Here is an 18,067-nt window from a genome sequence, read left to right on the forward strand (position 1 = left end):
ATTTTGAAATAAGGGACTGGTTATTTCGAAATAACTATTCCTGATTTCCACGAGGAATAATGATAACTTCAAAATAGCTATTTTGAAATAGCGGACACTCCACTGCTGTTCTTTTGAATTAACTACTCCCCAGAGTCATTCAAAGTGACTGTTCCAAATTCTTTAATAGATTTGTGAAATTTATACCTGAGTTGTGTTTTTATTGAGCAATTATCCACTGGTGATAGATACAGTGTCGGGGAACCTGTTCTTCTGGTGTCAGGAACAAAATTCCACAGATCTTAGTTGTAAATTTATTCTTGTTACTGAGTTCCTGGGTAACAGATTGAAATTTATTTTATACTACACAAGTCAATTATATTTCATATATAGCCACTTTCTGGTACCATCCAAATTAGATTAAGTTATTAGATTAAGTAAGTGTTGATTTTCCATGGTATAAAGTAACTGCTTAGTGTTTCAATAATTTCCTTTTTCTAACATTTTGCAAATTATTTGTGTTACTTAAGTCAACCTATCTTTTTATGTTTAAACTTCTATTTTGGCAACGGTTACATGATATTTAGGTTTAAACGCTGTATATAGTTCTAATATTTATATATATGAGGCTTTACAGTTTTTCAGCATTTAACAGCACTTACAGGCATTAACTAATTAACAGCAGTTACAGACATTAACTAATTAATTTTCTTGACCCCTCAATGAGGTAAATGAGCAAATATTTGTATTCCTAGTTTACAAACAGGGAAACTGAAATGGGGGGGTTAAGTGATGCACACAAGGACACAAAGAGGATCAGTGTTGGAGAGAGGAGTAAAGATTTTCATTCTATACATAAAGTTCCAAATAGGAACTGATAGGTGTTTAGTATTTTGAAAATCTGGCTATTTTTTCTAGTGTCTAAATAAGGATTTAGGTGCTTAACATGAGGCAGGCAGTTTTCATAATCGAGGCCAAATATTTTTCCTAGACTCTTTCACATCTATCTCCTATGTACAAAAATAATAAGTGATATTGATTTAGTGTATTAAAAGTTATACAAACATTACCTGTGTAACAGTTACGTTACTAATATACACAGAAGGTATATTATAATTAGGGCTGTCAATTGACCTTCATTAACTCCTGTGATTAATGCAGGACAGGATTAACGTGTTAATTTTTTTAACACGTTAACCACAGGTGTTAATGCTGTGCTGCCCCTTTGAAGTGCACTTTGAAAACAGAGGTGGATCACTCCCATTGCCGAAGGATGGAGCTGGAGATTGCCAGAGCTGGTGCTGAGGCCACAGAGGAGCAGCCAGGAGATGGTGATGGCGGCTGCTATCCCTAGGCATATGCAGCTTCATTGGGCACCACATAGTGCCCCAAATTTAGTGGTGACCTATGCAGCTACATATGTATAAGGACGGACCTATGCAGCTACATATGCCTACAAACGGTCCTGCCAGTCAGGGCCGGCCTCAGGCTGATTAACCCGATTCCCCGGGGTGGGGCTCCGCGCTTAAAGGGGCCCCGCGCCCTGAACCCGGAAGTGTGCCAGGCGCCATGGGTGCGAGTTAATATTCAGAGCCGGAGGCCCCACTCCAGCAATATTTGGAGCTGGGTCTCTCCCCCGGCTCTGCCTGGAGCGGGCCCTGACCCCCACCTGCGCCCCCCCCCCCCCGACCGTCCCTGCCGTGTGCGGCTGGGAGAAGGCTTGAAAGAAGAGGTGGGCATGAGAAAGGTAGGGATGATGGAGCAAAGCATGTGTGAGGGCACAGGGGCAGGAGGAGAACGGGGGCAGAGAGTGCTGAGTGGGTGGGCATCAGGGAAAAAGAGGGCAAAGGGGCACAGGCAGTAAGGGAAGGAGGAGGCACCAGGAGGGAGCAGGGCTAAGGGAAGGTGCAGGTGCCAGGGGGTTTTGGGGTGGAGCAGAAGGGCAGACACCTGCAGGGAAGGGACCAGCACCAGAGAAGAGAGGCAGGGCAGGTGTGTAGAGGGAGGTGTTAGCAGAGGGGATGAAGACGGGTAGCTCACATGATCAGAGTGGGGCTACTGGAGGATTGGGCACGGGGGGGGGAAGAGAAGGGCTGGTGGAGGGAGGCAGATCGCAGGAGGGCTCAAGGCAGTGAGAAGGGCAGGAGTCAGGACAGCAGAGGAGGGTGAGGAGTTGGAGGGCAGCAGGCACCAGGGGAGCTGATGGAGCAAGGGGAGGAGACATGGCAGCAGAGAGAAAAGGCAAAGGTTTATAAAATATTTATTAATAACTTGGGTACCACAGTGGCACATCCAAACAAGCCACATGAACTCAGTACAGGTACACAACACAAAATCCATTCTGCTCATGGGAGGAAACTCTTAGGTTATATCTACACTAGCAGCTTTTTGCGCAAGAATATCTTATCCAAGGGTTCTTGTGCAAGAACATGTCCACACTGCCATGTGCGAGCTGTGATTTTGCGCAAGAGCATCCATGGCAGTATGGACGCTCTCTTGCGCAAGAAAGCTCCAATGGCCATTTTAGCCATAGGGGTTTCTTGCACAAGAAATCCCTGCCGAGCATCCTCACTACCCTCTTGCGCAAGAGAGCTTACATCTGTTAGAAAAGAGCATAGCTCTTGCGCAAGACACCGTCTCTTACCACGCCGTACTGTAAATTTCCTTGCACAAGAGCAGGCGGGCAGCGTGGAGGCTCTGTGGGTTCTTGCGCAAGAATGGCTGTACTTGCACAAGAAGCCATGAGTGTAGACATAACCTTAGAGGGAACACTTCCCCCCAGCTCTCTGCCCCCGAGTTAACATTACACACATTGAGTTAATGCAATTGCAAGATAGTTGCATGAAGGGGGTTTGGTGGGGGCCACACTAAACCCTATTGGTAGGAGGATGGTGGGAATTTCCTTCGAGAGGGGTGACATGACACCTTTTACTTCTGGTCATGTGTCCATCTTGCCCTGAATGTGTTACCTCCAGAGGCCTCCAGAGGGGGTGTGGCTAATGGGGGTCGGTGTGTGGTTAACAGCCGTCAGGGGGTGTGGTTAATGGGGCACCACCAAAACTTATACAAATCTGCCACCCCTGCTGGCCCCAGGGGAGGAGTGCATCGGCCGCAGGAGGTATGAGTTTAGTGCAGGGTTTTCCTGTGCTGTGGGAGGGTGTGTGTGTGTTGGTGGGGGATTTTTTGTATGCTTTTTTTTTCTTTTGCTCAACCAAAATTGCTGTGGGGCCCTGTCAAAATCGTTTGAATTGGGCCCCGCACTTCCTAAAGCCGGCCCTGCTGCCAGTAGAGCTGCATGACCAAAAAGGAGCTCAGGCAAGTGTACCAGAAGACAAAGGAGACAAACTCAGACATGCCACTTATATGAGCAGCTGCATGAGATTCTAGGGGAAGACCCAACCACTGTCTCAAAACTGTCCATAGATACCTCCCAAGAGACTCTTCAGACAGCCTCAGGCAACAACAAAAAGTATATTGGAGATGAGAAAGAGGAGGAGAATATTTAGTAGAGAAGCAGAGGATCTGATCTCACCAACAGGCAGGACCTTTTTCTAACTTTGGAGCCAATTCCCTCCCAGGACCTATTTATTGTTCTCAGACCCTGGTGGAGAGGAAGGTATTTCTGGCGAGTTCACATATACAATCAGACTACAGTGATTAAATGTAATTGGGGTTAATCTTTGATTTGCCCTGAACAATTGGGGTACAGTGGTGGCCAGGCCACCTATACATTGAGAGTTTCCCAGGAAAGTTTGTTAGCATATCTGGAGATGGAATGGGAATCCTCCCTGCTGTGATCGAGGTACTCTACAATCTTTGTCAGGTTTCAGGAAAGGGCTGCCTTATTCCATCCTCCAGGGGAGGACACCTTTCTAGGGAAGTAAAATCCTGTTTCATTCATTAACCGGTTAAATGTTAAGGTTAACCAGTTAATTGAGTATACAGGGTGGGCAGAGGGGCTGCTCCAGCTGGGCTGAAGTACCTCTGCCTGAAGCATGCCTGGAGTTACCCCCAACTCCACCATGAACCAGGGATGCTCCGGTTGAGCTGTAACAATCCTGCCTATGGCAGGCCCTGTGGGGTTGGAGCAGCCTCCTGCCCTTGCTGGGTGGGGGACTGCTCCAGACCCTCACTGGTTAACCATAACTGGTAAACCTCACCTGTTAAGAGTGAGGAATACTGGTTAACTAGTTAATCATTAACATTCCTACATCTTTTTATACCAAACCAGCAGTAAGTGACCTAGCATCATTGCAGCACAAAGCATAGCAGCATAAGCTCCAGGTTTCTGGCCACATTTATTCAGCATCCACTCCTCATTGTGCTCTCTAAGGGTACGTCTACACTGCAACATTATTTCAAAATAACTAGCATTATTCCGAAATAACTTAGTCTGCATCTACACAGCAGGCAGTTATTTCAAAATAGTGTCAAAATACTGTCAAGCTGGAGGATTTCTTACTCCAACTCCTGTAACCCTCATTGTATGAGAAATAAGGGAAATTGGAGGAAGAGTGCTCTATTTCGAAATACAGTAAGCTATTTTGAAATAAGCTATGCAATTGACGTAGCTCAATTTGTGTAGCTTCGTTCAAGTTAAGCCCTGCAGTGTAGACATGCCCAAAGACTGATATTGTGCATGGTGACCTGGGTGAAATGGTGGAAGCTCTGTAATTGATAGGTACTGAGGCAATCCACCTCTGTTTGTTCATCCCCAACAAATTATTACCCAGGTTTGCTGTCCTGTTTGCAATGGGCTCCAGAGATCATCCCGGAGAACAGCTGCGTAGGAGGGGTTGGCAACTACGCTCTATGAGCCCTTGAATCTCCAAATCATTGCAGTCTAGAAGCGGAGGGGGCCCCTTCCAATTCCCTCCTCCCCCTTGCAAACACAAAAGCATGAATGAGGACTGTAGTTTGCAAGCACCCTTTTCCATGTTTTCAAAGCAGAAACAAAATAGCCCTCCTCACGAGTTGCTTACCATGCCTGTCTGCAAAGAGTTCAACTGCCCAGCACACTCCCATATGTTATACTTTACTGGTAGGCACTCAATTTAAAATGCATAATTCAACCTAGTACATAACACGTACTTTGTTTCAGGGGGTCATCTGAAGAAGTGGGCTGTGCCCACAAAACCTCATAATACCATCTACATGTTTTGTTATTCTTTAAAGTGCTACCAGACTATTTGTTGTTTTTTAAGTTTAACATGTCCTTTGTGTTATAAACTGCTTCATTCAGGTTTACCTTTTTATTTCCCTAATACAGTTGGAACCATCAGTCTGTTACTTGCCCCTGCTTCTCCAGTAGTTAGGCTTTCAGGGTATGTCTACACTAGCCCCCTAGTTCTAACTAGGGAAGCTAATGTAGGCATTCGAAGTTGCAAATGAAGCCCGGGATATTTAAATATCCCGGGCTTTATTTGCATCTTCCCGTCTAGGCGCCATTTTTAAATCCCCTTAGTCCGAACTAATTGCCTGCGGCTACACACGGCAGTCAAACGTTAACTCGAACTAAGTCCTTACTTTGAGTTAACGCTTGACTGCCATGTGTAGCCGCGGGCAGTTAGTTCGGACTAAGGGGATTTAAAAATGGCGCCCAGACGGGAAGATGCAAATAAAGCCCGGGATATTTAAATATCCCTGGCTTCATTTGCAACTTTGAATGCCTACATTAGCCTCTCTAGATTGAACTAGGGGACTAGTGAAGACATACCCTCACAGACTAGAAAGTGGGAAAATAAAAAAACCATGGGACAAAATATTTAACGAGCTCATGCAATCTGCCTGCACTGATAGAACACTACTGAATGCATAGATGAGAACGCTGTTAGAGGTCATCTGCACCGAACAGGAGGACAGGAAAGCTTGCAGGGAACATGAACATAAGGCACAGGATGAGATGTTGAGGCTCATGGAGGGGAACAAACAGAGCTAATTAAGCACCTGGTAGAGGTGCAGGAAAAGCAACTGGAGCACACAGCTTCCCTGCACCCATGCAAAACCATCTGCCCTCCTCACCAAGTTCCATATCCTCCTCTCCCATATGTCCTAGAATGCAGGTGGCGGGGAGGACCAGGAAGCCTTAACTCAACTCCCAGGGATGGCTCCTGGAGGAAAAGACCATCATTCCCAGAGCTTTGATAGCTACACAGAGCAATTGTAATAAACCATGTGTCCTTGTGCCTCCCTCCCTCCATTATTAGACCCTAGCTACACCCACAATTCCTTTTCTATTCAGTTATGTTCTCTCTGACGCATAGTGCATCTTAATGTGCTCTTCTTATTGCTCTGGTATCTGGCTGCTCTTAGTTAGCTACCAGGCAATCTGCCTAGACACTTCCCACCCACACCAGAAGCTGCCCCTCTTCCCCGCAACTTTCACAGATTCTATGCAGCACACACCAAGCAGCAATAACAATGAGAGTAGTGCTTTCACTGAGGTCTCACCTAGTGAATAAACTTCAGGAGGTAGCCAAGTTAGTCTGTACAGGATAAACTTAAAAAACAACAAATGATCTGGTAGCACTTTATAGACCAACAAAACATGTAGATGGTATCATGAGCTTTCGTGGGCACAGCCTACTTCTTCAGATGACTGGAGTTTTGAGTTTAGGATGCGCAGACCCAAAATAGGGGAGAAGGGAAAGGGGGGGAGGAAAAAAAGGGGGTGGGAAACAAGGAGCAGAGGGTATGAAAATATCAAAGGGGAAAACACATAGGCAGAGCTGGTCATTTATAAGCACCTAAAGATTGGATAGTTAAAAGAACCAGATAAGGAACTTAGGATAGCAATTACATAAGAAGGGTACTAACACAAGAATCTACACAGATGAGCTGTTGGCACTTTCATTGAATGTTAGGTTGATCATGTCCCAGCCATCTGTTATCTCGATTGAGGCTATCAGTGTGAGAATTGAATTTGTGGATGAATTGTAATTCCAAGCCTCTCTGTGTATTTGGCTTGTAGAATTGGTTTGTGTCAAGACAGCCACCTGAAGATCTTTCAAAGAGTGATTAGGTAGATTGAAATGGTCTCTAACAGGTTTCTGTATGTTCCCTTTACATATATCTGATTTGTGTCCATTTATTTTGTAATCCATAAAGTGCTACCAGACCATTTGTTGTGTTTTTAAGTTTACCTATTCAAAGTTCACCAGCATCCTTTTAAATGGTCAAAGGCACATTCTACCACCATTGTGCACTTGATCAGCCTGCAGTTGAACTGCTCCTTATTGTGGTCCAGGCTGCCTGTGAATAGCTTCATGAGCCAATGGAGCAAGGCGTAGGCTGGGTCTCCAAAGATAACCATTGGCATTTCAGCATCTCCACTAGTAATGCTTCTGGTCTGGGAAGAAAGGTCCATCTTGAAGCTTTCTGAAGAGACTGGAGCTCCTAAAAATGCACGTGTCATGCTCCTTTCCTTACCATCCCATGTTGGTCTTGGAGAAATGGTCCTTGTGATGTGCCTGCATGTGCATCACCACTGGGATAGGCGCATCAGAGTGAATTACTATTAGACAGAGAGGTGGAGGATACTCCCCCTCGCCTTTCCCTGAGACTCTCCTGGGGCTCTCCACACATGCAGGGTCCCAAGCTGGCTCCTTCCACGCCGCACAGCCAGCGCCCGCGCGCCGCCGCGCGCTCTGACAGGCCATCGTCACAGCCGCTGGCGCGCGCCTTGCTGCCTTTCGCTCTCTTCACTCCCTCTAGCCGCGATGTGGGTTCCGGGCGTTGATTGGCCGCCGCCTTCCCGCTCCCTCCCCGCCCTCCGAGAACCCGCCATTTTGAAAACCTTGTTGATTCCGGCCCAGGGGGGGAAGGAGGGAGGGGGGAGACTGGAGAGAGTGTGAGCGCGAGACGCGGAGCGCGCGCGCCTGTCCCCGCCCCCGTCCCGGTAACTGTCGCCTCCAGCCGCCGCCGCCCCCCACGCGGGCGAGGAGGAGCCGCAGCGGGACCCCGCCGGGCAGCGCCGAGGCGAGGTGGGTGAATTGCGGCTCCGGGGCAGGAGGCCTGGCCCGTGGGAGCCCCGCATCCCTAGCGTGGGCGGAGTCACTCCGGCCCTGCGGCGACTGGCCCGGCCAGGCCTGCTGCTTGCGCGGGAGCCTGGGAGAGCCGCGCGGGGAGCGACCCACCCCCTTCTCCCGCTGCCCTCCCGGGCCGCTCTCGCTTCCTGCTGCGGCCGGTTGTGTTTCCCGCCCGAAGGGTTTCCTCGCTCGGGCTCGCTGCCTTCCCCGGCCACAGCGCGGGGCGACTTGCGCTTCCCCGATCCCCGCAGCCCTCCCCCCCGGCCAGGCCTTGTCAGGGCGTGTTGCCATTCGCTCAGCCCCGGACCTTGGTCGCTGTCCAAAGCTGAGTCCCGTCGCTTATGCAGGGTCACTTTCCGTGACTTGAGTGTTGCAGAGGAGAAGACTCGGCCCCGTCTTGAAAATTGCTGCTGCTTTTGAGTTTATGCGAACAAACTCAGCCCTTGGAAGTGCTCCTGAGGGGCGCATCGCGGCGAAGTTGGATTTTTCTTTCTTTCTTTCTAGAAGGGGAGTAACAGCACAAATGGTTGAAAAGTTACTTCTGAATATGCACGTTAGGCGTCTCATTTGGCAAAGAGAGTGAAAACCCTTCTGTTCCTTCTCTTGTGAAATCGTGAGCCACGTTGTCCAGAAGTTGGGGAGCTGCTATTACAAAGCAATGGTTCTCAACCTTCCAGACTGCCCTACCCATCAGGAGTCTGCTTTGTTTCACCTACCACAACTTTCACCTCCTTTTAAAAGCTCAGACTTCAGTTTCAACCTCAGGCAATGTGGCTTCAACCTTCTGCCCTGTGCCTCAGCTAGTCTTAACTAGGGATGTAATTGTCTAGTCGATTAACAGATAAGCAAAAGCTTATAGGATAATACTGTAGACGTCACACATTTCCCCACCCATCTGTCAGTAATTTTTTTAGCAGGCTGGCTAGCAGCATGGCTCAGTCCTGGATTATGCTGGGTCTGGGACCTACCCCTGCGGAGGCCTTTAAAGTGTTTTAGAAGGCAGGCAGGCATCCCAGCTTGCGCTGGGTCCGGGAGCTCGCACCCTACCTCTGGACGGGTTGCTGCAGTGTAGGCTGGATATTGGGACTTGTTTGGGGTTTGTTTTTGCTGTGGAGGGGGTGTTTTGGTTTGTTTTTGTGTTCACCGGACTAATAGGATTTTGGTGAGAAAGTAGATAAAACACAGAGGCAGTAGTGGCCATGGCCCAAGTAGTAGAGCACACGAGGAGGAGGATTGGATGTAGTAGCTGCGGTATGTACATGATTCTGGAGGGGGTACCTGAAAGGAGTTTTGTTTGCATGAAGTGCCGCCTGGTGGAGCTGGTGGAGGAAAAGATTCGAGGACTGGAGATGCAGGTGGAAACTCTGGTCGAGTTTAGAAGGGGGTTTGAGCAGATGATGGAGCAAAGGCATAACGTGGCTGAAGGGGAAAGCTTAGATATGCAGATGGAAGCAGGATCAAGGGCCTCAGAGGGGAGAGTGCTGGGCGAAGAAAATGGACAGTGGAAGCATGTGACTAAGAACCAGGCAGAGGAAAAGATGGGTCAGTGAAGGAAAAAAAGAGCTCAAGAACAGGTATGTGGAATTGGAGAATGAAGATGGGGTAGGTAGATGATGAAAATGGAAGGGTAAGGAAGAAGAGAAGAGTGGTTAGTCCTATAGATAAAGGGGAAGAGTTAATGGAGACAACACCAATAATGAGCATCAGGAGGATACAGGATGGGTTAAAGAGGATTACAAGGGAAAACAGGAATGGCAAGGACTTGCAGCCAGAGGAAGCAAGAGATAGACAAGAGAATTGCACTGTCACTAGGAAAAGACAGGTCTAGGTGATTGGGGACTCCTTATTGAGAAGAATAGACCAGAGCTGATCCACAGAATAGAAGGGTGTGCTGTCTGTCAGGTGCTAAGATACGGGTTGTGGAACTGAGGTTGAAGAGGATTATTAAGGGAGCAGGAAGGAATCCATTGATCATCCTTCATGTAGGAACAATGATACGGCTAGATTCTCGCTGGAACGAATTAAGGGAGACTGTGCTAGGCTGGGGAGGACGCTCAGGGAAATTGAGGCTCAGGTGATCTTTAATGGGATTCTGTGTGTTCCTAGAGAAGGGCAACTAAGATGTGACATGATTATGATGATCAATAGATGGCTTAGGCAGTGGTTCTATAAGGAGGGCTTTGGGATGTATGGTCACTGGGAGGCATTTATGGACAGAGGACTGTTCTCTTGGGATGGACTTCACCTAAGTAGAGAGGGAAATAGACTTCTAGGATGAAGGCTGGCTTAACTGATTAAGAGAGCTTTAAACTAGGAATTTGGGGGAGATGGTTGGGAGATGTCCAGGTAATCTCTATGCCGGATTTTAACATTGAGAGGGAGGAAAACTAAGTAAGAAAGGATATAGCTGGGGGTAGGAGAATGTACATGAGGAAGGGTAAGGTGGATACTAGTCTAATAGGTCATATTGGAGGTACAATGTCCGGGCCAAATTGGGTAAAGAATGGGAGTGAGGCCAAACAGCAGATATTAAGATGTTTGTACACCAATGCAAGGAGCCTAGGTAACAAAATGTAGGAACTAGAGCTATTGGTCCAGGAAGTGAAACCAGATATTATAGGAATAACAGAAACATGGTGGAATACTAGGCATGTCTGGAATACAGGTATTGAAGGGTATGTGCTGTTTAGGAAAGACAGAAATAAGGGTAAAGGTGGTGGAGTCGCATTGTATATCAAGGATGAGGTAGATTGTCAAGAAATAAAAAGTGATGGAATGGAGTAATGGGCTTAAAGTGCAGCAGGGGAGGTTTAGATTGGACATTAGGAAAAAATTCCTAACTGTCAGGGTGGTCAAATATTGGAATAAATTGCCAAGGGAGGTGGTGGAATCTCCCTCTCTGGAGATATTTAAGAACAGGTTAGATAGACATCTGTCAGGGATGGTGTAGACGGAGCTTGGTCCTGCCTTGAGGGCGAGGGGCTGGACTCAATGACCTCTCGAGGTCCCTTCCAGTCCTATTATTCTATGATTCTATGATCTTGGGGTCTTCAAAGTATTTGAAGGCTTCAATATCTGACATATAGGTGAGAGAATTATTCTAGGAGGGTGTGGGTGAGATTCTGTGGCCTGCATTGTGCAGGGGGTCAGACTAGATGATCATAATGGTCCCTTCTGACCTTAAAGTCTATGAGTCTGAGTCTGTAAGGATTTGATAATGGTGTTGTCTGTTATAACTAAATCTTTTATTTTAAAATGAAATGTTCTGTAGTGAGGTGTTTGTATGGTCACAAAAAATTACCAGACTTGCATTAGGAGGATATGAAAAATTGTTCATATTCCTCTTTAGGGTATTACATTTGTTTTTATAATAGGGCTCTTGATTAACCTCAATTAACTCATGATAAACTACAGATAATAGTAATAGCGATTAATTGCTGTTTTAATTGCACTGTTAAACAATAGAATCCCAAATTAAATTTATTAAAGATTTTTGGATTTTTTAAAATTTTTTCAAATATATTGATTTCAAGTATAAGGTGCTCACTTCATATTTTTATTACAAATATTTGCACTGTAAAACATTTTTTCAATTCATTGCAGACTCTATTGTGAAGGTGCAACTTACTAATGTAGACTTTCATTTGGTGTTACATAATTTAATTAAAAAACAAAACAGATTTATTTTAGAACCTACAACAGAGGTGGGGAAACTGTTGTCTGGTATGGGGGCGGAAAAGCCTTGCCTGAGGAGGGGGTGGCTCTCCATGCTGCCACTCCCCTTCCAATCCCGCTGGTTAAACAGCACTCCTGCACCCTATTACCCACCCAGATCCGGTAGCCCCAACCTGCATCCTGGCAGTAGTCTCCCACACACTGATTCCCCCCCCCCCCTTTTTTTTTCTTGTCACTTTTTTGTCGCCCTGGCTGGATTTTTTGGGTGTTTTTGTTTTGTTTTTTCCTGTGTGTCAGTGGCCTACAAGTTTATTCAGTCCTTCCTCTTGTTCAGCCAACCCTTTAGGACACACAAGATTGTTTACATTTATGGGTGATAACGCAGCCTGCTTCTTATATGAAGTGTCACCTGAAAATGAGTACATGTGTTTTCCTGGCATTCTGTAGCTGGTATTGCAAGGTATTTATGTGCCAGGTATTCTAAATGTTCATATACCCCTTCATGCTTCGGCCACCAATCCAGATGATATGCTTCCATGCTGATGACACATTTCATTAAAAAAATGTGTTAATTAAATTTGACTGAATTTCTTTGGGGGAGACTTGTATGCCTGCTGCTCTCTTTTACCCTCATGCTGCCATTTATTTCATGTTGGAGCAGTTATGGATGATGACCCAACACATCTTCATTTTAAGAACACTTTTACTGCAGGTTTGGTACTGTCTTTGTATTTTGTCAATGTGAGATTTCTAAAGATAGCTTAACACTTAAACCACATTTTAAGAATCTGATGAGCTTTTCAAAATCCGAGAGGCACAAGATGACAAAGAAAATCAACCTTCTGCTGGTGGCATCTGACTCTGACAATAAAAATTAACATGTTGGTCTGCACTGTTTTGGATCATTATCAAGCAGAACCCATCAGCAGTATGGACCTGTCTTCTGTAATGGTAGTTGAAGCATGAATGGGCATGTGAATCTCTGGTGCATCTGGTATGTAAATAGCTTATGACTGCTTGCTACAACAGTGCCACATGAATGCCTGTTCTCACTTTCAGTTGACAAAGTAAAGAAGCTAGCTCTTCTGCAAACGTAAACAAAATGCTCAAACATCCCAGTAGTATTTTGACAGACTTTCATCCAACAAGAGTGTCTGATATATATAGACTTACACAAATTAGATTTTGATTGGTAAATGTCAGTTGCCCTGTGTACACAACATTTTTTGTTAACACAATTAAAATTTACAGATATGCAAACTAAGAAAAAATGCTTCTTGAGAAATGGCTAGTTTGTTTTGACGTAATGTTGACAGTTGTAATGGTTATAAAGCTTTTAACTTTTTTAATTTATCAGTTATTAAATATCTGACCCTCCCTCATCCATAAGTCCCCAAAATGTTTTTTAAAAAAGCTTAAATCCCAATATATTCATCACAGATATTTAAAAAAATCTGACTTCTGCCGTACCTCTATGCAGTGCTTTTTTTGTGACAGGACTGTCCGGTACGCAGTACTGGCACCTCCAGATGCAGTATCAGCACCTCCAGTCAGAGCTCAACAAATTTTCCCCTGGAGTACCAGCATCTTCTTTTTTTTTTTTTTTTTTTTTTTAACCAAAAAAGCACTGTCTCTATGGATTCAAGTATTTTACTTAGATGTTGTGATAACATTGACAGTTCAATTGTGTCCTACAGAAACATCCACTATGTCTTCATCAAAAGAAGATGCAATGTCTGCTGAACAAGCAGGTGAGAGAGAACCTGAAACTGAAAACAAAGTTGAGGGAAGTGATGAGGAAGAGGAAGAGGAGGAGGAGGAGGAGGAAGAAGAAAAAGGTAGGTACACATCCAAAGAATGGGGAAGATTTAAAAAACAAGTTTTGAATTGGGTGTCAGTGTCAGGCTATTTAACAATAATTCTTTGGAATAATTAATTTTCAAAGATGATTGAAATATAACAAATTAGAATAGCTTTAGGAATGCGAGAGGGAGGATGACTCTGAACAGATATTTCCTAATGCCTAGATTATAAAAATCTAAGTTTATTTTATTAGGCTTCATAACTTAATTTTAGGAAATTTCCTTTATTTTAATGTGACTCGCTACATTCGTGGTAGTTGTGGGGCATATCTACACATAAGACAGTCTCTAGATCCTGCAAAAGCGGCGAGGAGTCCTGTGGCACCTTATACACTAACAGAAGTGTTGGAGCATAAGCTTTCGAGGGCAAAGACCCACTTTGTCAGATACAAAAACCCGGAGGGGAACACTTCAATCTCCCTGGATACACTATTGCAGATCTAAAGGTAGCCATCCTGCAGCAAAAAAACTTCAAGACCAGACTTCAAAGAGAAACTGCTGAGCTATGGTTCATCTTCAAGTTTGACACAATCAAGTCAGGATTAAACAAAGACTGTGAATGGCTCGCTAACTACAAAAGCAGCTTCTCCTCTCTTGGTATTCACGCCTCCAGATCAACTACTAGAAGTGGGCCTCATCCTCCCTGATTGGATCCACCTCATCATCTCTAGCCTGATTCTGGCCTGCATATTTATACCTGCCTCTGGAAATTTCTACTACATGCATCTGATAAAGTGTGTCTTTGCCCACGAAAGCTTATGCTCCAACACTTCCGTTAGTCAGTAAGGTGCCACAGAACTCCTCGTTGCTTTTGCAGATTCAGACTAACACGGCTACCCCTCTGATACTCTCTAGATCCTATTACAATGGAAGGAAGCATCCCATGTACTCTTGTGTAGCCATGTAACTGATGTTATTGTGGTGGGCAGTCCAAAGATAAATTCCTGGTTGCTCTTTACTTGACAGAGAAGAAGTTTGCAGTTACAGACAGAGTTGCCCCTTGATGGAGCTTCACAAGTAGCTTCTATTCTGGGAATCCAGTAGAAGCTATCAGAATAAACTCATCTGAAAAAAATAAAGCTCTTTGTCTCATCAAGAGAAGACTACATTAAGAGATACTTTTATCTGCTGAGAAGGAAAGTTCTTGTGTTTAACAACCACTGCCTGTGATATGATAGTATTGAGCCTTATTCAATTCCTTGCATAATAGTCCAGAACAGTGTGGTCCTCAGCTCTCTTGTGTTAGGGAGAGCATTGTGCTTCTGAGTTTGACTTTAAATGTGTATGTCATTGCTGACCATTAATCAATGGCATTGTATTGATAGGACAGTAGAAGCTACCATCAGAGAGACTAACTCTTACACATTCGTGAGCTGCTAGTTTTAAGTTCCGCTCGATAATGGAAAATCTGTGTGAGAGAGTAAAAGATGTTCTAGGTTTGGTTTAAGGGAGTGGCTTTCTGAGCAGACATCAGTGCTGGGATACCCTTGAGAACACTGACCAAAAAAACTTCAGGAGTGATGTGGACATTGGAGGGAGAATATTTCTTGTTCATCCATAAAGCTGTAACTCTTGTAATTTTCTCTGAGCAAAGTGAGTAAGGTTAATAAGTTAATTATGAATTCTTTGCTTTGATTTTCGTGTAGTCTGTCTGTTCAGAGATTGTAGTGCCCCCGTGGGTGGACTTTGGGGAGAGCTTATTTAGTCTATGGGAGGTCAGTACTGGTTCTGTGGGGCCAAGGTGCAGAGCCCCACATCTCAAGAGGATTCACTAAACAGGGAGTCTACATTCTGGAGTGTGGCTGAGATGCCACAACTTAATTAAACATAGGATCTCATCAATAGGCTTGTATAGAGACTACATCCAAATCTACTTTTATTATATCTGTATATCAGTTTTCAGCAGGTGTGACTCCAGTCAGTTGTAAATCAGTTCTATAAGTCTCTTGGTTAAGTAAATTATAAGATATTTGGGGCTGTTCTTAGTTCAAACTAGCATTTTACACCAAAACTAAGGGGCTGTGCCCACTGCTCTCTATGCTTGCCAGTCCCTCCGCTCCGGGGATAGGTGTCTGGCTGGGGGGAAGGTGCAAGAGCAGGCTGTGGGGAGGTGTCTGGCCAGGAGAGAGAGAGCAGGCTGGGGCTGTGGGGTCTTGGTGGAAAGGGTGAGTGAGAGGTATAGGGGTACAAGGTTTTGACAGGGTGGTGAGTGAGAGGACTGGGGGTGCAGGGTCTCAAGTTATGGAGGTATGAGTGAGCTAGCTAGGTGTGCGGGGTCTCGGCCAAGGGAGTTTGTGAAGGGGCTGAGGAAGAGAGGTCTTGGCCGAGGGGGTATGTGACAGGGAGGGCATGCAGCTCACAGCTCCCACCCCCTGAAGCACTGGGAAGGGGGGGAGGGCACACGGCTTCCACCTCTTCCCACAGGAGGAGGAAGGACACATGACTCCCGCCCTGCCAGAGTACCATGGAGAAGGGAGGTCTTGTGGCATTGGGGAAGGAGGGAGGAGGCAGGACTGCTGAGGGCGCGGGGAGGCGGAACCCCATCTTACAGGAAAAACATTTTTATATAGAGAGATTGTGTGTAATGTGTCCTAATTAGGTCTTTCTCAAGGTATCCACTATAGCATGCTTTAGATGTGTTGAGTTTTTCCTTCTCTCCTTGTGATAGTAGTGCAGTTCAGTGTTTGTCTTACTGTTTGGGAAATGTTGTTACTTTTGCAGAAAAGAGTCTCATTGTTGAAGGGAAGAGAGAGAAGAAAAAAGTAGAGAGATTGACCATGCAGGTATCCTCGTTACAAAGGGAACCTTTTACAATTGCACCAGGCAAGTTTGTCCACTTACTTTAGAACTGTAATTGTGCTAACTAGAAGTGAATGATTAGACTTCTTACAATGATTTATTTATGAATAATTTATAAATCTTAAAAGTAGGGTTTTGATTTCTTTTTTTTTAACTAAAAGAATGGCTAATAAAATGACTAATTATTTAAAGGCTTTTCTGTAACTCCATTAAAAATGTTGAGATACTTGAACAAAGTACATTTTAACCTGATATCAGTGAAGCATGTAATACATAGCCACTGTTTGTGAAAGCAAAGCTGCTGGAATAAAAAAAGCCTGCGTAATCTAGGGATGTTAAATTTAGATTAGCCAATTAATCGAATAGTTGATGCAATTTGCATCAACTATTCGATTAGTTGATAATGGTGCTTCTGCCTTTGAAGTTTAGCAACAGCCCCAGAGCTATTGCTACACTTCAAAGGTGAAAGTGCTGCAGGGAGCAAGGGGCCAGTGGGGGACTCAAGCAGTCCTTTGCTGGCCCTGGGCTCCCCATGACATTTCAAAGCAGCAGCGCCAAACGGAGCCCAGGGTCAACTGGGGAGTCATGTCCCTCCTCCCCCCCCACTGACCCTGGGCTCCATGCAGTGCTGCTGCTTTGAAACGCCATGTGCAGCCCAGGCCAGCTGGGGACTCTCCAGCTGATCCTGGGCTCCACACAGTGTTTCAAAGCAGCAGCACCGCGTGGAGCCCAGGGTCTGGCTCCGGCTCCATACAGGGTTGCCACTTTGAAGCACTCCCCCCTCCCACTGCCTCTTTTTGATAGAGACAGCAAGGAAGTGGAGAAGCGGCTAGTGTAGTGGTCTCCATCCTTTTAAAATATGAGATCATTTTTTAATTTAAGTGTAATCCAGGATCTACCTCAAACCCAAATACTTTTGCCCCACTTCCTTCGTGCCCCTTCTCCAAGGCCCTGCTGCACCTGCTCACTCCATCCTTCTTTCCTTCCTTTTGTAAAACAGGATTAGTGGGCTGGGGTGCAGGCTTTGGTTTTTGGCTAAGGGATTTGGAGTTTGAGAACGGCCCTGAGCTTGGGGCAGGGGTTGGGGTGCAGTAGGTGGTTCAGGGTAAGGCTCTGTAAGGGAGTCCGGGTCATGGGGTACTCTGGGCTGGAGCAGGGACTTGGGGTAAAGGAGAGGGTTCATGACTAGATAGGGATTCAGGATGCAGGCTCCAGCTGGACACTGTTTACTACAGGTGGCTCCTGTGCAGTGGTGCAGTAGGACTGAGGCAGGTTCACCCCTAACCTGGCCTTGCACCACTCCCAAAGCAGCCAGCAAGCTACCTCCATCTCAAATCCTGTTGTGCCCCTCTTCCCCATTCTGTGGCGATAGAATACAGGGTGGGAGAGGGAACAGCTTCAAGGCAAAGGGCAGGAGTTGCACAGCAGTGGGGGGAGAGGCAGCAGAAGTGCCAGCCCTTGACTGCTTCTTGACCAAACCAGTCAAGGCTCCAAGATCTACCATTAGATCTCGATCTATTGGTTGCTGACCACTGGATTAGTGTGTTGACTGTGCAATAAGCATTTGCTAAAGGTTGCTAGCCAGTTAAATCAACAGGCAGTCCTCTACCATTTGAATTTTTTAGTCTAGTAGTAAAATAATTTTACCCTTCTACCTCAGATACTTCAGTTTTGAACACTTGATGTATTTAAAATAAATACTATACATATATGTGTCATTTTGAA

At 45.5% G+C, this 18,067-nt stretch overlaps 1 protein-coding gene across 5 annotated transcripts in view; it reads left to right on the top strand.

Moving 5' to 3' along the window:
- The first annotated feature begins 7,776 nt into the window (after positions 1-7,776).
- DEK (DEK proto-oncogene) overlaps positions 7,777-18,067 on the top strand; it is a 43,871-nt gene continuing 33,580 nt past the window's right edge. For 3 of the 5 annotated variants that reach the window (XM_075921188.2, XM_075921187.2, XM_075921190.2), the window contains exons 1-3: positions 7,799-7,961; positions 13,379-13,519; positions 16,265-16,366. In XM_075921188.2, coding sequence (XP_075777303.1) covers positions 13,390-13,519; positions 16,265-16,366 — 232 coding nt within the window. In that variant the 5' untranslated portion in view covers positions 7,799-7,961; positions 13,379-13,389. Of the gene's footprint in view, positions 7,962-13,378; positions 13,520-16,264; positions 16,367-18,067 lie in introns of all 5 variants that reach the window. The other 2 variants (XM_075921191.2, XM_075921189.2) reach the window with 2 other exon arrangements.

Source organism: Pelodiscus sinensis, chromosome 2, assembly GCF_052426305.1.
Source record: "Pelodiscus sinensis isolate ZL-2025 chromosome 2, ASM5242630v1, whole genome shotgun sequence".
Lineage (NCBI taxonomy): Eukaryota > Metazoa > Chordata > Testudines > Trionychidae > Pelodiscus > Pelodiscus sinensis.